We start from the raw sequence: 23,228 nt of genomic DNA, 5'->3' as shown, positions 1-23,228 counted from the left end.
CCTGCCATCCACCAATAAGTCAGACTTGAGGCATTCCACATGAACAATTTCCAGCAGGGTCTTGCCATCACACAAAAAAACAGCGACTAAGATGATCAGTCACTGCACGCCACCTTCGTGCACCGCTCCTCCGACGACTCTCCGACACAGGCAGCAGCATGATCTGCATCTGGTCCAGCTCGTTCAGCTCCACCAATAAGCAACTCGCTGACGGGATAGACCTGCAGTACGTAATGTCCAATAGGGTCTTGTGATCATAAAAAATACGTTTTAAATAGACAATAACACCTTTGGTTAGCCCCATAGAAGCCGATGCGACCGAGTGCACCGCCACCTTACGGAAAACTTATGTTTTTATAGTCATTAAGGATTCACTCATCCCCATCCTTATAACCCCAGTGTATGCTTTCTTCTTCTTGCCCAGAGCTTCAATTTGTCTCACCGGCCAAGAAACATAGAAAATCTACAGCACAATACAGGCCCTTTGGCCCACAAAGCTGTGCTGAACATGTTTCTACCTGTGGTGAACTAGATATACCTGTCTGACTGCTCCTGTGGCTCCTCCCACAGACCCTGCTGACTGCTCCTGTGGCTCCTCCCACAGACCCCTGTATAAAGGCGACTGTGATCTGCTGCTCTCCCTCATTTTCCCAGGATGTAGTGTTGTTCTTCCAGTCAATAAAAGCCGATATCTCACTTCCTAAGTCTCAGCGTGAGTTATTGATGGTGCATCACTACCTTAGAAATTACCTAGGGTTACCCATAGCCCTCTATTTTTCTGAGCTCCATGTACCAGTCCAGGAGTCTCTTAAAAGACCCTATCGTATCTGCCTCCCCCACAGCTGCCGGCAGCCTATTCCACGCACTCACCCACTCTCTGCGTAAACAACTTACCCCGACATCTCCTTTGTACCTACTACCTTAAAACTGTGCCCTTTCATGCTAGCCATCTCAGTCCTGGGAAAGAGCCTCTGACTATCCACAAAATTAATAGCTCTCATTATCTTGTACACTTCTATCAGGTCACCTCTCATCCTCTGTCGCTCCAAGGAGAAAAGGCCAAATTCACTCAACCTATTCTCATAAGGCATGCTCCCCAATCCAGGCAACGTCCTTGTAAGTCTCCACTGCACCCTTTCTATGGTTTCCAAATCCTATAGTGAGGTGACCAGAACTGAGCACAGTACTCCAAGTGGGGTCTGACCAGGGTCCTATATAGCTGCAATATTACTTCTTATCTCCTAAACTCAATCCCACGATTGACAAAGGCCAATGCACCGTACGTTTCCTTAACCACAGAGTCAACCTGCGCAGCAGCTTTGAGTGTCCTGTGGACTCGGACCCCAAGATCCCTCTGATCCTCCACACTGCCAAGAGTCTTACCATTAATAATATATTCTGTCATCATATTTGACCTACCAAAATGAACCACCTCACACTTACAGTGGCATGCAAAAGTTTGGGCACTCCGGTCAAAGTTTCTGTTACTGTGAATAGTTAAGTGAGTAGAAGATGAACTGATCTCCAAAAGTCATAAAGTAAAAGATGAAACATTCTTTTCAACATTTTAAGCAAGATTAGAATATTATTTTTGTTTTGTACAATTTTAGAGTGAAAAACAGGAAAGGAACACCATGCAAAAGTTTGGGCACCCCAAGAGATTTGAGCTCTCAGATAACTTTTACCAAGGTCTCAAACCTTAATTAGCTTGTTAGGGCTATGGTTTTTTCTTAGTCATTGTTAGGAAAGGCCAGGTGACACAAATTTCAAAGCTTAATAAATACCCTTACTCCTCAAACCTTGTCCCAACAGTCAGCAGCCATGGACTCCTCTAAGCAGCTGCCTAGCTCTCTGAAAATTAAAATAAATGATGCCCACAAAGCAGGAGAAGGCTATACAAAGATAGCAAAGCATTTTCAGGTAGCCGTTTCCTCAGTTAGTAATGTAATTAAGAAATGGCAGTTAACAGGAACGGTGGAGGTCAAGTTGAGATCTGGAAGACCAAGGAAGCTTTCTGAGAGAACTGCTTTAGGATTGCTAGAAAGGCAAATCAAAACCCCCGTTTGACTGCAAAAGACCTTCAGGAAGAGTTAGCAGACTCTGGAGTTGTGGTGCACTGTTCTACTGTGCAGCGACACCTGCACAAATATGACCTTCATGGAAGAGTCATCAGAAGAAAACCTTTACTGCGTAATCACCACAAAATTCAGCATCAGAAATTTGCAAAGAAACATCTAAGCAAGCCTGATGTATTTTGGAAACAAGTCCTGTGAACTGATGAAGTTAAAATAGAACTTTTTGGACGCAATGAGCAAAGGTATGTTTGAAGAAAAAAGGGTGCAGAATTTCATGAAAAGAACACCTCTCCATCTGTTAAGCAAGGGGGTGGATTGATCATGCTTTGGGCTTGTGTTGCAGCCAGTGGCATGGGGAACAGTTACTGGTAGAGGGAAGAATGAATTCAATTAAATACCAGCAAATTCTGGAAGCAAACATCACACCGTCTGTAAAAAAGCTGAAGATGAAAAGAGGACGGCTTCTACAACAGGATAATGATCCTAAACACACCTCAAAATCCACAATGGACTACCTCAAGAGGTGCAAGCTGAAGGTTTTGCCATGGCCCTCACAGTCCCCCGACCTAAACACCATTGAAAATCTGTGGATAGACCTCAAAAGAGTAGCACATGTAAGACGGCCAAAGAATCTCACAGAACTAGAAGCCTTTTGCAAGGAAGAATGGGCAAAAATCCCCCAAACAAGAATTGAAAGACTCTTAGCTGGCTATAGAAAGCGTTTACAAGTTGTGCTACTTGCCAAAGGGGGTGTTACTAAGTACTGACCATGCTTGCTTTGGGCCCTTTTCCTTTTTTGTTATTTTGAAACTGTAAAAGATGGAAATAAACAAGTAATCTTGCTTAAAATATTAAAGAAATGTGTCATCTTTAACTTCATGCCTTTTGGAAATCAGGTAATCTTTTACTGGCTTAGCTATGCACAATAACAGAAATTTTGACTAGGGGTGCTCAAAACTTTGCATGCCACTGTATCTGGGTTGAACTCCATCTGCCACTTCTCAGCCCAGTTTTGCATCTTAACAATATCCCACTGTAACCTCTGACAGTCCACAACAACTCCAACCATTGTGACATCAGCAAATTTACTAACCCATCCCTCCACTTCTTCATCCAGGTCATTTATAAAAATTATAAGGAGTAGCGGTCACAGAACAGATCCCTGAGGCACACCACTGGTGACTGACCTCCATGCAGAATATGACCCGTCTACAACCACTCTTTGCCTTCTGTGGGCAAGCCAGTTCTGGATCCACAAAGCAATGTCCCCTTGGATCCCATGTCTCCTTACTTTCTCAATAAGCCTTGCATGGGGTACTTTGTCAAATGCCTTACTGAAATCCATATACACCGCATCTACTGCTCTATCTTAATCAATGTGTTTAGTCACATCCTCAAAAAATTCAGTCAGGCTCGTAAGGTATGACCTGCCTTTGACAAAACCATGCTGACTATTTCTAATCATATTATGCCTCTCCAAATGTTCATAAATCCTGCCTCTCAGGATCTTCTCCATCAACTTACCAATCACTGAGGTAAGACTCACAGGTCTATAATTTCCTGGGCTATCTCTACTCCCTTTCTAGAATAAGGGAACAACATCTGCAACCCTCCAATCCTCCGGAACCTCTCCCATCCCTACTGATGATGCAAAGATAATTGCCATAGGCTCAGCAATCTCCTCCCTTGCATCCCACAGTAGCCTGGGGTACATCTCATCCAGTCCCAGTGACTTATCCAACTTGATGCTTCCCAAAATCTCCAGCACATCCTCATTCTTAATATCTACATGCTCAAGCTTTTCAGTCCGCTGTAAGTCATCCCTACGATCACCAAGATCCTTTTCCAGAGTGAATACTGAAGCAAAATACTCATTAAGTACCTCTTCTATCTCCTCCAGTTCCATACACACTCTTCCACTCTCACACTTGATTGGTCCTATTCTCTCACGTCTTATCCTCTTGCTCTTCACAGACTTGTAGAATGCCTTGGGGTTTTCCTTAATCCTGTCCACCAAGGCCTTCTACTGGCCCCTTCTGGCTCTCCTAATTTCATTCATAAGCTCCTTCCTGCTAGCTTTATAATCTTCTAGATCTCTATCATTATCTAGCTTTTTGACCCTTTCATAAGCTCTTCTTTTCTTCTTGACTAGAGTTGCCACAGCCTTTGTACGCCACGGTTCCTGTACCCTACCATTCCTTCCCTGTCTGATTGGAACCTACCTATGCAGAACTCCACGCAAATATCCCCTGAACATTTGCCACATTTCTGCCGTACATTTCCCTCAGAACACCTTCCAAGTTCCTGCCTGATAGCCTCATATTTCCCCTTACTCCAATTAAACAGTTTCCTAACTTGTCTATTCCTATCCCTCTCCAATGCTATGATAAAGGAGATAGAATTGTGATCACTATCTCCAAATTCTCTACCACTGAGAGACCTGACACCTGACCAGGTTCATTTCCCAATACCAGATCAAATACAGCCTCTCCTCTTGTAGGCCTATCTATATATTGTGTCAAGAAACCTTCATGAATGCATCTAACAAACACCGCCCCATCTAAACCCCTCACTCTAGGGACATGCCAATCGATATTTGGCAAATTAAAATCTCCTACCACGACAACCCTGTTATTATTACACCTTTCCAGAATCTGTCTCCCTGTCTTCTCCTTGATGTCCCTGTTACTATTGGGTGGTCTATAAAAAATACCTGGTAGAGTTATTGACCCCTTCCTGTTCCTAACTTCCACCCACAGAGACTCCGTAGACAATCCCTCCATGTCTTCCTCCTTTTCTGCAGCCGTGACACTATCTCTGATCAACAGTGCCACGACCCCACCTCTTTTGCCTCCCTCCCTGTCCTTTCTGAAACATCTAAAGCCTGGCACTTGAAGTAGCCATTCCTGCCCCTGAGCCATCCAAGTCTCTGTAAACGCCACAACATCATAGCTCCAAGTACTGATCCACACTCTAAGCTCATCCGCTTTGTTCATAATACTCCTTACAATAAAATAGACACATCTCAAACCATCGGTCTGAGCGCGTCCCTTCTCTATCACTTGCCTATCCTTCCTCTCGCACTGTCTCCAAGCTCTCTCTATTTGTAAGCCAACCATCTCTTCCTCCATCTCATCAGTTTGGTTCCCATCCCCCAGCAATTCCAGTTTAAACTCTACCCAATAGCCTTATCAAGGTTCACTAAACTTATCAGTTAACCCATCACCCTAACAGAATTTTTCGCCCCTGGACTCTTGATATCACACTCTTAAAAGCCTCCCATTCCTTTTCCTTTGAACAGGCTCACTCAATCAACCTTTGCTGGATCCAGAATAATACCCCCCAAAATAGGCCCCGGTCCAGTTTAGGGCCATAAGCTGTGAACCTGTCCTATCTTTCTCCATCACCATCTTAAAAGTAATGGGATTATGGACGCTGGAGCCAAAGTGCTTGCTGACTGCACCTCCAGGGTACTTGCCCTGCCTTCTTCCCTCAAAGAAGGTCTAGTATTGCACCCTACTTTGCTGCCCACATTTCAATGCCATTCTTTGCATGATGTAACCTGGCATACTACTTCACAGGAGCAGTTTTTCTACAGAGGCAACACTCATCAGCAAGCGCATAGGTACAAAACTTGACAGGATTTGACAAGATTTTGCTGGGACAGCTTCGGGTTGCTCATCACATTATATATCACATACATACCATATTTTCCCTTCAGCCAAATCAGAGGTTGCATAGATCCATTCTTCATCCAGAAAATTGGAACAAACCATGAGTTACTAAAGAAATAATAATGGCAGATGTCAACCTTCTGATATGAACAATTATGACTATTGAGATGCATTTTCAGTAGTTAATTGCTTATTTGTGAAGATAATTTGTCATTCTCTGTGGACTTGGAGAATACAGGAACTAAATATCCAGAGAAAAGTTTAAATAAAGTTTAACTGTCTTATTGGTGTGAGGAGAATTTGGGATATCAGCTGCTTGATGTGTTATTGGTGGTGAGGCACAGACAAGAACAGAACAATGTTCTGCCTATACACTTATATTCCATGTCAACTTGATCAGCTTTTGCCACAACAAGCAGACCTAGGTGATGAGAGGAAGCTTGTTTGACGATGTTACTGTCACTTAATGATTTCACTGTAACATTAAAATTTATTTGACTATTTAAGATTGCTGTACCAATGCTGGGTTAGAAACCAACATCAGCCTGAATATATAGAATCATGGAGTCAGAGAAAAGCACAACACAGAAACAAGTCCTTCAGCCATTCTAATCCACTGCCCACTCCCATCGCCTGCACCCTGACCATAGCCCTCCATACCCATACCATACACGTACCTATCTGAACTTCTATTAAACAATCTATCCAAGCTCACACACACCACTTGCGCTGACAACTCATTCCACATTTTCATGAGCCTCTGCATTTCCCCTCATGTTCCCCTTCACGCCTTTCACCCTTAATCCATGACCTCTAGTTGTACTCCCACCCAACTTCAAAAGAAAAAGCCTGCTTGAATTTACCCTATCTATACCCCTCATAATTTTGTATACCTCTTTCAAATCTCTTCTCAATCTTCTACATTTCAAGGAATAAAGTCCTAACCAATTCAATCTTTTCTTATAACTCAGGTCTTCCACTCCCGACAATATCCTTGTAAATTTTCTCTGTACTCTTTCAGTCTTTTTCCATCTTTCCTGTCGGTAGGTGACCAAAACTGTACACAATACTCCAAATTAGACCTCATCAATCTCTTATATAACTTCAACATAACAATCCATTTCCAGTTCCCAGTAGTTTGATTTATGAAGGGCAATGCACCAATAGATTTCATTATGACCCTTCCAACCTGCGACACCACCTCAATGGATTATAGGTCTGTATTCCCAAATCTCTTTGTTCTACCACACTCCTCAGTGCCTTACCGTTCACAGTGTAAGACCTACCCTGGTTGGTCCTACTGAAGTGAAACACCTTGCACTTGTTTGTATTATATTCCATCTGCCATTTTTCAGCCTATTTTATCAAGCTGGTCCAGATCCCACTGCAAGCCATGATAAATCTTCCTTGATGTCCACTACACCTCCAATTTTGGTATCATCTGCAAATTTGCTGATCCAGTTAACCACATTATTATCCAGATATAGATGACAGACAATGGACCCAACACCAATCCCTGTAGCACTCCACTTATCACAGGCCTCCGGTCAAAATGGCAACTATCTACTACCACTCTCTGGCTTCTCCCACAAAGCCAATGTTTAATCCCGTGGATTACCTCATTCTGAATGCTGTGCGACTGAACCTTCTTGATCAACCTCCCAAGAGGGACCTTATCACATGTCTTGCTAAAGTCCATGTAGGCAATATCTAATGCCTTGTCTTCATCAACTTTCCCAGTAACTTCTTGAAAAACTCTATAAGATTGGTTAGACATGACCAAACGTGCAATTGGGATTGACAGCTGTCAATGACCCAATGCTGACTATCCTTAATCAGTCCATGCCCATCCAAATACTCAGATATCTGGACCCTTAGAATACCTTCCAATAAATTTGCCATGACTGATGTCAGTCTCACTGGTCTATACTCTCATGGTTTATTTTTAGAGCCTTTCTTAAACAACAGAACAACATTGGCTCTCCTCCAATCCTCTGACACCTCACCTGTCACTTACAATCATTTAAATATCTTTGTTAGGGCCCCTGTAATTTCTGCACTTGCCTCCCACAAAGTCCAAGGGAACACCCTGTCAGGCCCTGGGGATTTATCCACCCTAATTTGTGTCAGGACAGCAAACACCTCCTCCTCCTCGATAATCTGTATAGAGTCCATGAACTTGGTGCCATTTTGCCTTACTTCCGGGCTCTGCGTCCACCTCCTGAGCAAATACTGATGCAAAAACCCATTTAACATCTCCCCCATCTCTTTTGGCTCCATGCACGGACTAGCATTCTGATATTCCAGAGGACCAAAATTATCCCTTGCAATCATTTTGCTCCCAACATATCTGTAGAATCCCTTAGGATTCTCCTTCACCTTGTCTGCTAGGGCAACTTAATGCTTTACTTTATCCCTCCTGATTTCCTTAAGTGTTATCTTGCATTTCCATAAGCACCTAACTTGTTCCTACCTGCTGATGCTTGCAAAGCACTTTTTTTTAAAGCCAGGGGCTCAATATTTCTTGAAAACCAAGCTTGGCCACACCTGTTATCTTTAGCTATTATTCTGACAGGCACATACAAGCTTCATACTCTCAAAATTTCACTTTTGAAGGCCTCCCACTTACCAAGTATACCTTTGCCAGAAAACAGCTTGTCCCAATCTACACTTGTCAGATCTTTTCTTCCAGTCAATAAAAGCCGATATCTCGCCTCACGTCTCGGAGAGTTATTGATGGTGCACTTTTCTCCAATTTAGAATCTCAGCCCATCGACCAGACCTATCTTTTTATTTGAATACTTACTTTGAAACTAATGGCATTGTGATCACTAGATGCAAAATGTTCACCTACACAAATTTCTGTCACCTGCCGTCTCATTCCCTCATCAGGTCAAGTATCACAGTCTCTGATTTGGACTTCTATGTACTAGGAACATAGAAAATCTATGGCACATTACAGGACTTTTAGCCTACAATGTAACGTACTATAGAAGCTGCCTACAATTTCCCTACCGCATAGCCTTTATTTTTCTAAGCTCTGTGTACCTATCTCACCCTATTGCATCCGCCACTACCACCTTCACTGGCAGAGGATTCCACGCACCCACCACTCTCTGTGTGAAAAACTTACCTCTGACTTACCCTTTGTACCTAACTCCAAGCACCTTAAAACTATGCTCCCTTGTGTTAGCCATTTCAGCCCTGCGAAAAAGCCATGTATTAAACTGTATAATCTTCCTAGTTCTGACCTCACTAGCACTGTTGAGGAGAATGACTTAGCAGAAAAAAGTCACAGTGATCGGGTCTCTGGCACTGAGTCTGCCTCTGCGATTCAGAAGGCCGGGGGTGGGGGGAGAAGAGGTGAACTGTGGTGATAGGGGATTCATTAGAGGGGAACAGAAAGGAAGTTCTGTGGACAAGAACAAGATTCCTGGATGGTATGTTGCCTCCCAGGTGCAAGGGTTTTGGATGTCTCAGATTGAGTCCTCAGCATTTTTAGGTGAGAGGGTGAACAGCCAGAGATTGTGGTCCAAGTAGGTACCAATGACATAGGTAGGAAGAGTGACAAGGTTCCGTGAGGTGAGTTTAGGGAGTTAGGTGTTAAATTTAAGGGCAGAACCTCCAGGGCTGTGATCTTAGGATCACACCAAAGTCTCAAAGATTTTTAGTAACAAGGCCATGTGTTGTAAGGCTATTGTGTTTTGGGTGGGGCTAAAGAGGTTTCAGTCTAAGCCCCAATCATTAAGCATTAGAAAATAATTTTTACATAGCTGTTGGCTAATGCTAAACAGTACAATCTAGTTGTTGAACCCAATGTTAAATAAAAATCTATTAAAACAAGTAATGTTTAAAATGCTTTAAGTATTAAAACTTAAAACACTCAAAGATGCTTAAGGTATTTAATACATTCAAACAATACAAGGCTGATACTAAATTAACTAACACATAAGCTAGTTGCTTGCAATTATTAAAATCAACAATACACTTTGCACAAGATATTTATGTTGAATTATCTTCTTAAGGCTTCGGTAAGTCCTGCCACCCTGGTTACTTTGCTATGCCTCAAAATTTGCATTAAAGAACATTATTAAGATTAGCTTCAAGCCACTAAACACAAGTTTGGAACTTCTGTTCCCAAGTTGCTCATAATGGTACCAGGAGATGTCAGCGGTAGAAAGAACCAATTACCCATCAACTCTGGGTGCGGCAATAGTTCATCATTCTGTGCCTAACTTTCACATCACCATTTGTCGTACAGATCTACAAAATCAAGATCTACACAATAGATTTTGCAAGGATTTTGTCTGGGTCAACTCTGCCAACTCATCTTTCAATACGTATCAGATGCCACATTGTTCTAATATGTGCAGTAAAAGAAAGGATACTTCAGTGTGCTTCAAGAAGGAACCAGGCAGGCTTCTTAATAAATCTGATTCAGGTTTATTTAAATCCTCACTTATTAACACATCCCTGATGAGAAAGAAAACGTTAGGATACATACTTTGAGGTTCCGGTTCCATTCCTCTTTGTATAGAAGTCCTCCTGTTTTATGATGCCACTTGTTGTATTAGCTGTTAGAAGAGGGTATCCACTCTGCTTTGTCCAAGGGTCCAAAATAGATTTTACTGATGCTGGTAATTTAATTGCATCTTGATTATCAATAGCCTAGTGAGCAGAAGAAGCAAAATTATTTTATTAACTATACTGGTGACTCTTATTTTTTCCAGTTAGTAACTTTTGTGTTACACTCACAAAGATTGCATAAGAATTTTAATCTTTTCAGGTGACTATTATTATTCCTCATCCAGTTAATGTAGAGGTTATCAGTTATAACATGTCACTGACCAACGGAAGGCTCAACGTAAAATAAACTCCAGCTGTCAATCACAGGCCTAGATACAAATAATGCACATGTACGTAATTGGCAGTCCATCCACATGAATGAAAAGTAAAATTTCTGGCACATCATAAGAACAAAAGTATTTGCAAACTGTAAGCAGGAATTAATTCAAAAACAATTAAAAAAAAAGAAAAGATTATGTCTGAAAGAATGTCTGAAATAAAGACATTAAATGAAGAAACATGTCTGTAGTAAAGTTCTTGAGAATGTTGAATTTTAAGTACATCCATGTGTTCCACAGGGTTTAAATTCAGAGGAAGATTGCAACGTCTTTGAACATGAACTGATCTAAAGAGTGGAATCTGCTTTTGATCATGAGGAGAGCAAAATAAATAACTCCACATTGAAAAGGAAAAATCAGCAATGATGAGCATAATTGTGAGATTGCATCAAAAATTGACTTAAAAATGGTATTTTTCCCGACGATGCAAATGAAATCCAGTACACACAATGCTGGAGGAACGCAGCAGGGCAGACAGGATCTATGGTAAAGATACCCAGAATCTGCAGATTTTCTCATGAAAATGAATGCCAACCTTTCTTTCACATGATTTAAAATAACAGCAATTTTTGCACTTTAAAAACCGAGTCATGTCTTGTTAACATTTGTCATTGATTACAATCAACCCCAAAGTTCAGCCTTTTAAAAAAACAGAAGAAAACACTGGAAATGTACAGCAGGTGAGGCTGCATCTGTGAGAAGAGAAACAGAGCAAATGTTTCAAATCAAAGACCCTTCACTAGAACTATACGTCAGTCAATTCCCTGCAAGACCTGAATGTTCCAAGGAAATCTGTGAAACTCAGAAATACGAGACGTACTGACAGATTCCCAAGGTTCTATTAAGTCTAGCTGCAGAGACCAGTCATTGCGCTGGTGAAATTGACAATCAAATCCAGTGTCAGGTCACACCTGTCTTAGGATAATGCACTCCGTCGATTTCTATGAGGATTATAAGTCTTATTATAAGGAAGCCAAAAGGAAATTATGTAATTGTTTTTTAAAAATACTTTTCACTTTAGTTTAATGTTTTTAAATTGCTAATATTAGTAAAGTTTCTCAATAATAATAACTTCTTAATAAGTTTTTTAGAAGTGTATTTAATTTAAATTATTTAACTTTAGTTGTTTTCAATTGTTTCTGAATGTCAGAGACAACTGGAAACTATTAAAATAAAAAAGACAACATTTTTCATCTGGCGTGCAATTTGGACGGGAATTCACTGTCCTTACCTTTCTGCTTAAGCTTGAAGGTTGGGAGGTATTTTTAGAGTACCCCTAACATAGATAGATCCAGTGAATAACATCGCCATGTCTTCATATATAACAAATCTCTCATCTTTCATTTTTCTGTTACTATACCCAACCATTAGTACATAACCGTCCAACCCGAAGTAGACCAGTACACCTACTAATTATAGTTATGTAAACACAAAATACTCTGCAGATGCTGGGGTCAAAGCAACACGCACAACACGCCGGAGGAACTCAGCAGGTCGGGCAGCGTCCGTGGAAACGAACAGTCAACGTTTTGGGCCGAGTCCTGACGAAGGGTCTCGGCCCGAAACGTTGACTGTTCACTTCCATGGATGCTGCCCGACCTGTTGAGTACAGTTATGTATTGTTTCCAAAACATTCTCAAATCTTACAAACTGAATTAGAATTTTCATGGTCCTCATTATCTTGCTTTCACATACATTTGGCTTCACACTAAAACTTTCTGTGCAACTGCACAACTGGACGTGGAATCAGAGCCAACTTTATTATCACTGACATGGAATATGCTGTTTTGCAGCAGCGTTACAGTGCAATACATAAAAATACCATACACTACAATAATTACATATAAAAAGAAATAAATAGTGCAACAGAGCACTGATGGATACTGAATCTTTCCCTTCTCTGCAGAATCTTTTGGAAATGTGAAATATTGACCTTACCATTCTGAATTATTTCCAGTGCACACACCAAGTTTGTCCAGGTCCTGGTTTCTCGCTGCACCATGACTACATCACTCAGCAACACAATCAGTAAGTCCAGGCCCGGGGTTTCACTGAGTATTGGATATTCAGGCTCGTTAACTCATCTCCACATAGGGACACAGATGTCCTGCAAGCTACTCAGCTCAATCTGAGCCTGATTCAGGATGTTTAGCAACTCCATGAGCAGCAAACTTTACAAAGACAATGTGCCTCTTTCCAATACCTGAACAGTCTCTTCCATTACAGCACCGAACGTTCCGCATACAAACCAGCTCCAATATCCTTGTGACTTTGTTGTCTAGTGCAGCACTGATCCCTGTCCTCCTTCACGCTTCTGAGGTGTGAACATCCTGCAGTGAGCACCTTAAGGCACCACAAAAATACCACCTATGGTGTCTCCTCAAAATCCTCCAACTTCACTGAAGGGATTGTGGAGGTGGCAGCAAGGCAAGGGTTAAAATAATGTGCTGACAGCTCAGAGCAGACACCATGGAATCTCAAGCTGAACCAAACCGTTGAGAGCTGGTTTCCCCCCCGGCACAGCCTACTCTGAGCGTGGAAGTTCAGAGAGGCGAGAATCAAGAGGAGAAGCTGAAATGGATAGTTGTGCAGACATAATTTAGTCATCCAGGCTGAACACGGCCCTTGAAAGCCTAACTCTCACTTGTACGGTCTTTCATTCAAACCTGGGAAACAAGGTGGCCAGACAAGATACAGACGCAAACAAAGGATTCTGGGGCAGCACTTACGAGGACAGTGATTTTACCATGTAGATTTACCATGTGGATTTTAACATGTAGATTTAATTGGTTATGAACACCTGAAGTATTATGGTTGGTATTTAAATATGCAAATGATGGAATTCAGAAGTGCACAACGTTTCTGCTATTTCCAACTCGTCAATTCTGTGTAAAAATGGCAATTCTTTGTTCAAACTTTAGAACAGTTTGGTGCCAGGAGCCAAACCGTTCTCCTTATGCAATGTCAATGCAGTGTGAATGATGACTGAGTGTAGTTAATCAACGATGACAGGATGAATGAATCAATGCCAGAGTCTCTTCCAGTCACTGAAGCTCGAGCTATTTTTAATCAGCCACGTTGTTGCCTGACATCAGACACCAAAACCAAATACTTCATTCTGGGCTTTGTTAAAGGGTGGGGAAGGGAAACAAAGACAAAGCTTCACAACGAGGAATGACAGTGCAGGCGCATGAACGTCAGCGAGTTAGACCGGCGGGAGGAATATAAAAGGCGATCATTTTTTCTTTGGCAGTTTGATCAAGAAACGTCTGCACAGGCGTGTGGACTTCAGCGAGTTAGAACAGCTTTATAGAGCGGGCAGCAGAGTAGAGGTAGACAGAGTAGGAGGGCTTTGGCTCAACAGCGCTTCAGCGATAACGGGTCGAGGCAAGGTAGGTTACTAGTGAAGAATAGAAACAGGAAGTATGTCTGTGAAGCCGGTGTTCTGTATTGGTGTCAGATGTGGGAAGTCTGGGAGACTCCCAGCCTCCCGGAAGGCCTCCTCTGTGCCAAATGCGTCGAGCTGCAGCTCCTTAGGGACTGGGTTAGGGAAATGGAGATGCATCTCGATGACCTTCGTCTGCTCAGGGAAAGTGAGGAGGTGATAGAGAGGAGCTATAGGCAAGTATCGAGAGACATTTAAGTGGGTAACAGTCAGGAGGGGGAAGGGCAAGAGTCAGAAACTAGAGAGTACCGCTGTGGCTGTCTCCCTTAGCAATAAGTACTCCTGTTTGAGTACTGTTGGGGGAGACGGCCTACCTGGGGGAAGCAACAATAGTGGTCGCGCCTCTGGCATAGAGTCTTGCCCTGTGGCTCAGAAGGGTAGGGAAAGGAAGAGGATGGCAGTAGTGATAGGGCACTCTATAGTTAGGGGGTCAAACAGGCAATTCTGTGGATGCAGGAAAGAAACACAGATGGTAGCTTGCCTCCCAGATGCCAGGGTCTGGGATGTTTCTGATCACGTCCACAATATCCTGAAGTGGGAAGGTGAACAGCCAGAGGTCATGGTACATATTGGTACCAACAACATAGGTAGGAAAAGGGAGGAGATCCTGAAACCAGACTACAGGGAGTTAGTAGGGAAGTTGACCACCCAATAGAAACAGGGACATCTAGGAGCAGATAGGGAGTCAGATTCTGGAAAGGTGTAATAATAACAAGGTTGTCGTGGTGGGAGATTTTATTTCCCTCTAGAGCGAGGGGTTTAGATGGGGTGGAGTTTGTAGGTGTGTTCAGGAAGGTTTCCTGACACAATATGTAGATAAGCCTACAAGAGGAGAGACTATACTTGATCTGGTATTGGGAAATGAACCTGGTCAGGTGTCAGATCTCTCAGTGGGAGAGCATTTTGCAGATAGTAATCACAATTCTATCTCCTTTACCATAGTTTTGGAGAGGGATAGGAACAGACAAGTTATGAAAGTGTTTAATTGGAGTAAGGGGAAATATGAAGCCAACAGGCAGGAACTTTGAAGCATAAATTTAGAACAGATGTTCTCAGGGAAATGTACGGCAGGAATCTGGCAAATGTTCAGGGATATTTGTGTGGCGTTTTGCACAGGTACGTTCCAATGCGACAGGGAAAGGATGGTCGGGTACAGGAACCATGGTGTACAATTCTGTTGAAAATCCAGTCAAGAAGAAAAGAAAAGCTTACGACAGGTTCAGAAAACTAAGTAATGATAGAGATCTAGAAGATTATAAGGCTAGCAGGAAGGAGCTTAAGAATGAAATCAGGAGAGCCAGAAGGGGCCATGAGAGGCCTTGGTGAGCAGGATTAAGGAAAACCCCAAGGCATTCTGCAAGTATGTGAAGAGCAACAGGATAAGACATGAGAGAATAGGTCCAGTCAAGTGTGACAGTGGAAAAGTGTGTATGGAACTGGAGGAGTGAGCAGAGATACTTAATAAATACTTTGCTTCAGACGGAAAAGGATCTTGGCGATTGTAGGGATGACTTACAGTGGATTGAAAAGCTTGAGCATATAGACATTAAGAAAGAGGGTGTGCTGGAGGTTTTGGAAGGCATCATGTTAGATAAGTCTCTGGGACCAGATGAGATGTACCGCAGGCTACTGTGAGAGGTGAGGGAGGAGATGCTGAGCCTCTGGCGATGATCTTTGCATCATCAATGAGGACAGGAGTGTCACAACCATGGCTTCGGCAGCGCAGCAGATGCGGCAATTGTGCTCGTGAATATGCACGTGTCAGCTAATTATTATTTCATTGTGGTAGTATTTAACTCCATTCATTCCGTCAAAGTGCTTGTCGAGACTTGGACATAGCAACACTTTGCTACCTGCTTGCATTCTCCCTTGCTTGAGAAATTGGACTGTCGAGTCAGCTGACTCTGAAGACCAGCAGTATTCGTTTTATTCTTAGTTGTTCTTTCACTCACAGTGTAGGCTTTTTTTCCATTTGAGAGCTCTGTTAACAGCTCTGTTTGGCCCAGTGTTTATTGTTTTCTTTTCCCTTTAACACTGTTTGTATTAAAGTCTGTGAACTGTTGACCTTCTTCAGAGTCTCTCACTCCGCACTTGGGCCATATCTGAACCATGGGGACAGCAAGATCTCAACCACACAAATATGTGTCCAGCAGAGAGAGCAACTGACCTTGGTTATGAGATTCATTGGGCAGAGTGATTTGAGGCCATATCCGAACCTGGTGACAGGGAGAGGTTCCAAAGGGTCACAGATGTTGTTCCTTTATTCAAGAAAGGGAGAAGACATAGCCCAGGAAATTATAGACCAGTGAGTCTTACCTCAGTGGTTGGTAGGTTGATGGAGAAGATCCTGAGAGGCAGCATTTATGAGCATTTGGAGAGGTATAATATGATTAGGAATAATCAGTATGGCTTTGTCAAAGGCAGGTCATGCCTTATGAGCCTGACTGAATTTTTTGAGGATGTGACTAAACACATTGATGAAGGTAGAGCCGTAGATGTAGTGTATATGGATTTCAGCAAGGCATTTGACAAGGTACCCCATGCAAGGCTTATTGAGAAAGTAAGGAATTGGCTTGCTCACAGAAGGCAAAGAGTGGTTATAGACCGGTCATATTCTGCATGGAGGTCAGTGACCAGTGGTGTGCCTCAGGGATCTGTACAGGGACCCCTCCTCTTCGTGATTTTTATAAATGACCTGGATGAGGAAGTGGAGGGATGAGTTAGTAAATTTGCTGACGACACTAAGGTTGGGGATGTTGTAGATAGTATGGAGGGCTGTCAGAAGTTACAACAGGACATTGATAGGATGCAGAACTGGGCTAATAAGTGGTAGATGAAGTTGAACCCAGAAAAGTGTGAGGTGGTTCATTTTGGTAGGTCAAATATGATGATAGAATATAGTATTAATGATAAGACTCTTGGCAGTGTGGAGGATCAGGGGGATCTTGGGGTCCAAGTTCATAACTGCACAGGTTAACTCTGTGGTTAAGAAGGCATACGGTGCATTGGCCTTCACCAATCGTGGGATTGAGTTTAAGAGCCAAGAGGTAATGTTGCAGCTGAATAGGACCCTGGTCAGGCTCCACTTGGAGTACTGTGCTCAGTTCTGGTCGCGTCACTACAGGAAGGATGTGGAAGCTATAGAAAGGGTGCAAGGCAAGTCAAGTCAAGTCAAGTCAAGTCACTTTTATTGTCATTTCGACCATAACTGCTGGTACAGTGCATAGTAAAAATGAGACAACGTTTTTCAGGACCATGGTGTTACATGACCCAGTACAAAAAACTAGACTGAACTACGTAATAAAAAAACAACACCGAGAAAGCTACACTAGACTACAGACCTACACAGGACTCCATAAAGTGCACAAAAACAGTGCAGGCATTTACAATAAATAATAAGTCACCAGCAGTTGTGGGCGATCTGCTTGTCCCTGAGCGGGACTAAATCTCCAACTTGAAGGTTCCTGTGAGGTTCTGTTCACTTCTGTCTGTGTTGCAACAAAAGCAGATATTCATGTCTCTAACGGGACCAGAACTGATTTGCGAGAGCCTGAACCTGTCTCCATTGCTTTGTGTACAAATCCTTATCTGAGAAGTCTCCAGGTGGAGGGGAAACTCCTGCCTTCTGCGTAAGGAGCATTAATGGCGAGAGGATGAAGGGGCTTTCCGGGTCGGAAGACACAGGTAGGAGTGGTCGTGCATTTATGGATAATGATAATTAATGGTCAATTATGGATAACTCTGAACATCCTCTACATAGCACCATCCAGAGACAGAGAAGCAGTTTCAGCGACAGGTTACTATCGATGCAATGCTCCTCAGACAGGATGAAGAGGTCAATACTCCCCAATGCCATTAGGCTTTACAATTCTACCGCCAGGACTTAAGAACTTTTTAAAGCTATTATTAATGCTTTTTGAGATGGTGATTTAGATGCATATCATATTTTTTTTTACTGAGTTAAGTATTGTATGTAATTAGTTTTGCTACAACAAGTGTATGAGACATTGGAAAAAAGTTGAATTTCCCCATGGGGATGAATAAAGTATCTATCTATCTATCTATCTATCTTATAATAGCTGTGACCTCTGCCATTAGTGTGCACAGTACTTTGTGGGTCAGTCGGGTGCATTGCTGCAAAAACATTGAATCAAGAATTCTTCTGGCGATACCAATCATCCGCTCCCATGCGCCTCCCATGTGAGAGGCGTGTGGTGTGTTGAACTCCCAGTTGCATCCCTGCTCACTGAGGTACCTTTGCACCGTTTTGTCCAACCCGAGCTCCTTGGACGCTCCAACAAAGTCTGTGCCGCAGTCAGACCTTAACTGTTTTGCAGGGCCTCTCAGTGCAAAGAAGCGCCTGAGAGCGTTAATGCAGCTGGATGTATCCAAAGATTCGATGACCTCAATGTGTACCGCTCTCGAGCTCATGCAGCTGAACATGATGGCCCACCGTGTGCTCTCTGCTTGTCCTCCTCTTGTGCATCTAGTGGTGACAGTTCAGGGACCAAATACATCGAGCCCCACATACGTAAAAGGAGGGCAGGCTTCAAGGCGTTCTGGTGGGAGGTCCACCATACGTTGAGCTTCCGTCTTCCCTCGCAGTTTCCTGCAGGTTACACACTTGTGGAGTACTGAATTGATCAGTGTTTTGCCTCCCAAGATCCACAGTCCTGCTGCCCTGGTTGCTCCTTCCGTCAGGTGACGGGCCTGATGCCTTACCTGTTCGTGGTGATGGCGAGTGAGCAGTAAGGACACGTGGCTGTCTTTGGGCAGGATTACTGGGCTCTTTTCTGCAGCTGAAAGGTGAGAGTGTATTAACCGGCCTCCAATGCAAATGAGATTGTTCTTCAGGATCGGCCTGAGTTTCCTCAAAGGGCTGTCCTTTGGTATTGGTTTATTAACTTGGAGGGCCGAAAACACCCTTGCAAAGGCTGCTCTTTGAGTTGCTTTAAGGATGACGTCCTTTGCCTGGGCCAATTCGTCCACAGTGCAAGGTAAGTTACATTTGTGCCATCCCTTGCATTTACTATTTCGGGATGAGTGTTTGTGGGATCTGGCCATGTGAATGAGGAACACAAGTCCTCTCACTAAGGAATTCAAAGTGGAGAACCTCTGAAAGTGTCCGATGGTAGGTATCGATTCTTCCAGGTAGGTGACTCCTGTTTGTATTTGTGGCCGAATTTCCGAGTCTCTTTCGGGTTCGATCAGCTCAAATGTCTCACTCTTTTGAGTTTTTTCTGCTGGTGGCTGATACAGGAAGGGGGGTCCAGTGAACCAGGAAGTCTGCGCCAGATCTCGATGCATGGTCTGCGGGGTTAACCCCAGTACGTACATAATGCCATTGTTCAGGCTTTGATAACAGGTGGATACGTTGAACTCTATTATGAACGTACACGTAGAAACGTTTTGATTCATTATAAATATAACCAAGCACTACTTTGCTATCTGTGTAGAACTTGGTGTCATCCAGCTCTAGGTCTAGCTTGTCCTGGACAAGATCCACCATTTCCACAGCCAGGACAGCTGCGCCCAGTTCAAGCCTTGGAATTGTTGGCTCGGACGGAGGAGCGAGCTTCACCTTACCAGTTACAAATCCTACTTCAACTTGACCATCCTTCCTGACTACTTTCAAGTAAGCCACAGCACCGATGGCCTTGGTAGACGCATCCGAAAAAACACACAATTCTGTGTGCGCTGCCTCGGTGGGTGAGGTCACAGTGTACCTACGTCGGATATGAAGCTGTTTTAGGTCTTGAAGTGGATCTCTCCAAGCCTCCCATTTGCTTAGCTTGTTTTCTGGTAGAGCAGTATCCCAGTCAGAGAGCTCAGAGGTAAGTTCTCTGAGAAGGGCTCTTCCCTGGATCGTAACTGGTGCCAGTAGACCCGAGGGATTGAAAACACTGTTGACAGTGGAGAGAACTCCACGGCAGGTAAATGGCTTGATCATGGTTGGCACGGAGAACATGAATGTGTCAGTCGTAATCTCCCAAAGGAGACCCAAACTCCTTTGTGTGGGTATGGTTTCTCCATCCAGATCTAGGTCCTTGATTGCTGGAGCACAGTCACCGTGTGGGAAGGCCTCTGTGACTGCCTGACAGTTTGATGCAAACTTGTGCAAGCGGAGGTTTGACTCAGCGGTTGAGGCTTGTGTTCGTCGGAGCAGGTTGATTACTTCGTCTTTGAAGACCTTGGTGTCCATTATTTTTAAGAAGATGGCGTCTTCTGGTGATGGTGCAAGTTTATTATCATGCTCAGTCTGAGCGAAGACTGACTGTCCGAGTGTCTTCACGGTTACTTTACTACTCTTGTTAAAGCCTTGTTGTGCTTCCTTGATACACATAAAGCTTGTGCAGGGTTGAAAAATTGAATGGCGGCCACTCTCAAGCATGTTGGTCTTGAGCGTGTTAACTATCAGTTTGTGTACATTGCCAAGGCACACCTCTCCTATCACCACCCAGCCCAGATCCAGGCACTGGGCAAAGGGGGCGCTGCTGCCTGACCTTGTGCACCCTGAGAACGTCTCTTCTGAGTAGCAGGAGTATTTCTGCTTTTGGATCCAGTTCCGGAATGTGCTTGGCAATGTGGTGGAGATACGGCTGGTGTAGCACTGCGCTTGGCGTTGGAATCTCGGTGCAATTATTCAGGATTTCATTGCACTCCAAGAGCGGAGGGAGACAGATGACAATTTTACCATCCAGCGACTCGAGCTGGAAGGCTTCTGCCTTCCTTCCATATGTTTCAACGCTGCCTGAGCAAGTTCTAAGGTAGTATGGGAACTGATTACTCTCTACATTGAACAAGTCAAAGAACTCTGGTCTGACTAGTGAGCGATTGCTCTGGTCATCCAAATTACATAGGCTTTGATGGCCTTGTCTTTGGCTCCCTTAGGGTACACCTTAGTGAGGCAGATCTTTGAGCAAGAACGACTTGACTGACCTTGACCGCAAACTTCTGTGCAGCTCGAGCTGACAACAGTTGTCTTGGAGTGATCCTCTCCCTCCACGCCGTCCTCTTGTGTGGGTAAAGGAGCTTTGTCGGTTTGCGGTAACGGGCCGGGATGCATGGCCCCATCGTGATTAGTGCTGTTGCATTCCAAGCACTTTACGGGGAACGTACACTCTCTAGCGAGGTGAGAGGTAGAGGAACAGCATTTAAAACACTTTTTTCTCCTTGAGAAGGGCTATTCTCTTGTCAAAGGGTTCTTTCTAAATGTTCTGCATTTTTGAGGGGGTGGGGTTTGTTGTGCAATGGACAATTCTTGCTAGGGTCATTGTTAGTTGTGGAGACTTCAGTTTTACGCACCGAGACAGGTTTATTGATGTTAAAATTATTCAAAGTGAATTAGTGTGAATTGTACTGCTACCTGGACTCATGAAGCTAGGGTCGTTTCGCTTCTTCGCCTCCTTGCACACAAACCTAGTGAAATACTTTAAGGGAGGAAATCGACCACGGTTCTCTTCCTTGTATTCAGAGCCAACAGACATCCACCTTTCCTGCAGCTCAAATGGAAGTTTATTCACGATTGGTGCAATTCTGTATGAAGTATCTAGATATGACAGGCCAGTTAAACAGCCGTCTTCTTTAGCGCCTTCAATCTCCATGAGTAAGTCTCCCAGTTCTCTTAGTTTAGTGTGGTCCTTGGCTGACACCCTAGGAAAATTTTCCAGCCGTTGAAATAGTGCCGTTTTAATAATTTCAGGGGCCGCATAGTACTCCCGAAGTCTCTCCTATGCTTTGCTTAAGGATAGCTTGGGGTTGTTGACATACACTGAACGTATGCGTCTCACCTGTTCACATGATTCTTTTCCCAGCCATTTTGTCATAACATCCAACTCTTGGGTTGCTGTGAGCTGGACTCTGCCTGTTGCATTGGCGAATGAGGAGTACTGGTCCTTTCTGAAGTAGATTTTACTTCATCTTGAACGTGCATTTCTTCAGCGCTTTCTAATATTTCTGCTTCCACCCTGGCAGCTTCGGCTTCTCGACGTAGCGCCAGCTCTTCTAACTCTGACTCTATCCTTACCTTTGCCAACTGGTTTTCGGCTTCTCTGGCAGCCTTTTCCATTTTCAGTTTTGCTTCCTGTTCAACGTATGACACTCAGACTTTGGCGGTTTCTGCTTTAGCTCTTGCGAGGGCAGTCTTATTTATTGATGCCCTACTGTTCCTGGCGCTGGATGGCAATGACTTGACGCTGGATCGCGATGCCATTGTACCACTTGTCGAAACACCTGGTAATGCCACCTTTTCACTGTAGTGTTCTCATGCAGGTGTAAAAACTCTGAACTAAACACCAAGTTAAACCGCAGTCAATGAAGGCAAGATCACAGTAAGATTAACCGTTTACTGTTCACTCTTCCACATTAACGTATGGTGAAAACTGTTGATAAAACAATACAGAATATATACAGTATCTGTTTCCTTCTTGGCATCACATTTACATCATAAATACTTGTAAAAGTAAAACTACAACAAACTATATTACATTAAAGTACAACATACAGTCAGAATCTACCTACGCCATCAACAACTTTAAATATACTTCAACACAAACTTTCTAACAACACTTTCAACAGCACAAGAAAATAAACTTTATCAACCGTCATTACTTTTAACAGAATCATTAACATTTTTACTTCAACATATCGATTGTCATATGAACTTACGGCGGTGCTTCTATGATGTTTCTTAGTGCGTAGAAATGGAACTTTTCTCACGCTGATCCTGCACACACAAGCCCCCACCTTCCCGTTTCTCCAAACCGTTATTTACCCACAACACATGGTGAAACCGGGTGTGACGTCATCGCATGCCGTGATACAACACAGATAATGAATTTACTTTCAACAACCTTAACTTTAACTAGAAAATAATTACAAATGAATTACTAAAGCAAAAATGTAATAAAGCTAAATGAATGCCTTAAGGGCAACACAAGAGGTGTATAAAGTGATGAAAGGCATTGATTGTGTGGATACTCAAAGGCATTTTCCCAGGGCTGAAATGGCTAACATGAGAGGGTACAGGTTTAAGGTGCTTGCAAGCAGGTACAGAGGAGATGACAGGGATAAGTTTTTTTACACAGAGAGTGGTGAGTGCGTGGAATGGGCTGCTGGCAATGGTGGTGGA

General features: G+C 43.3%; 1 protein-coding gene across 2 annotated transcripts in view; it reads right to left on the bottom strand.

Moving 5' to 3' along the window:
• The window catches only part of LOC140740049 (aminopeptidase Q-like), a 140,730-nt gene that overhangs the window by 35,070 nt on the left and 82,432 nt on the right, over positions 1-23,228 (bottom strand). For both annotated transcript variants that reach the window (XM_073068889.1, XM_073068880.1), the window contains exons 10-11: positions 10,254-10,417; positions 5,781-5,857 (exon numbers count right to left, since the gene is read on the bottom strand). In XM_073068889.1, the coding sequence (XP_072924990.1) occupies positions 5,781-5,857; positions 10,254-10,417 (241 nt within the window). The remainder of the gene's footprint in view (positions 1-5,780; positions 5,858-10,253; positions 10,418-23,228) is intronic.

The sequence above is a fragment of the Hemitrygon akajei genome, chromosome 2 (genome assembly GCF_048418815.1).
Source record: "Hemitrygon akajei chromosome 2, sHemAka1.3, whole genome shotgun sequence".
In the NCBI taxonomy this organism is placed as follows: domain Eukaryota; kingdom Metazoa; phylum Chordata; class Chondrichthyes; order Myliobatiformes; family Dasyatidae; genus Hemitrygon; species Hemitrygon akajei.
The sequence above is the reverse complement of the archived record's forward strand: the minus strand, read 5'-3'. Positions and strand labels throughout refer to the sequence as shown.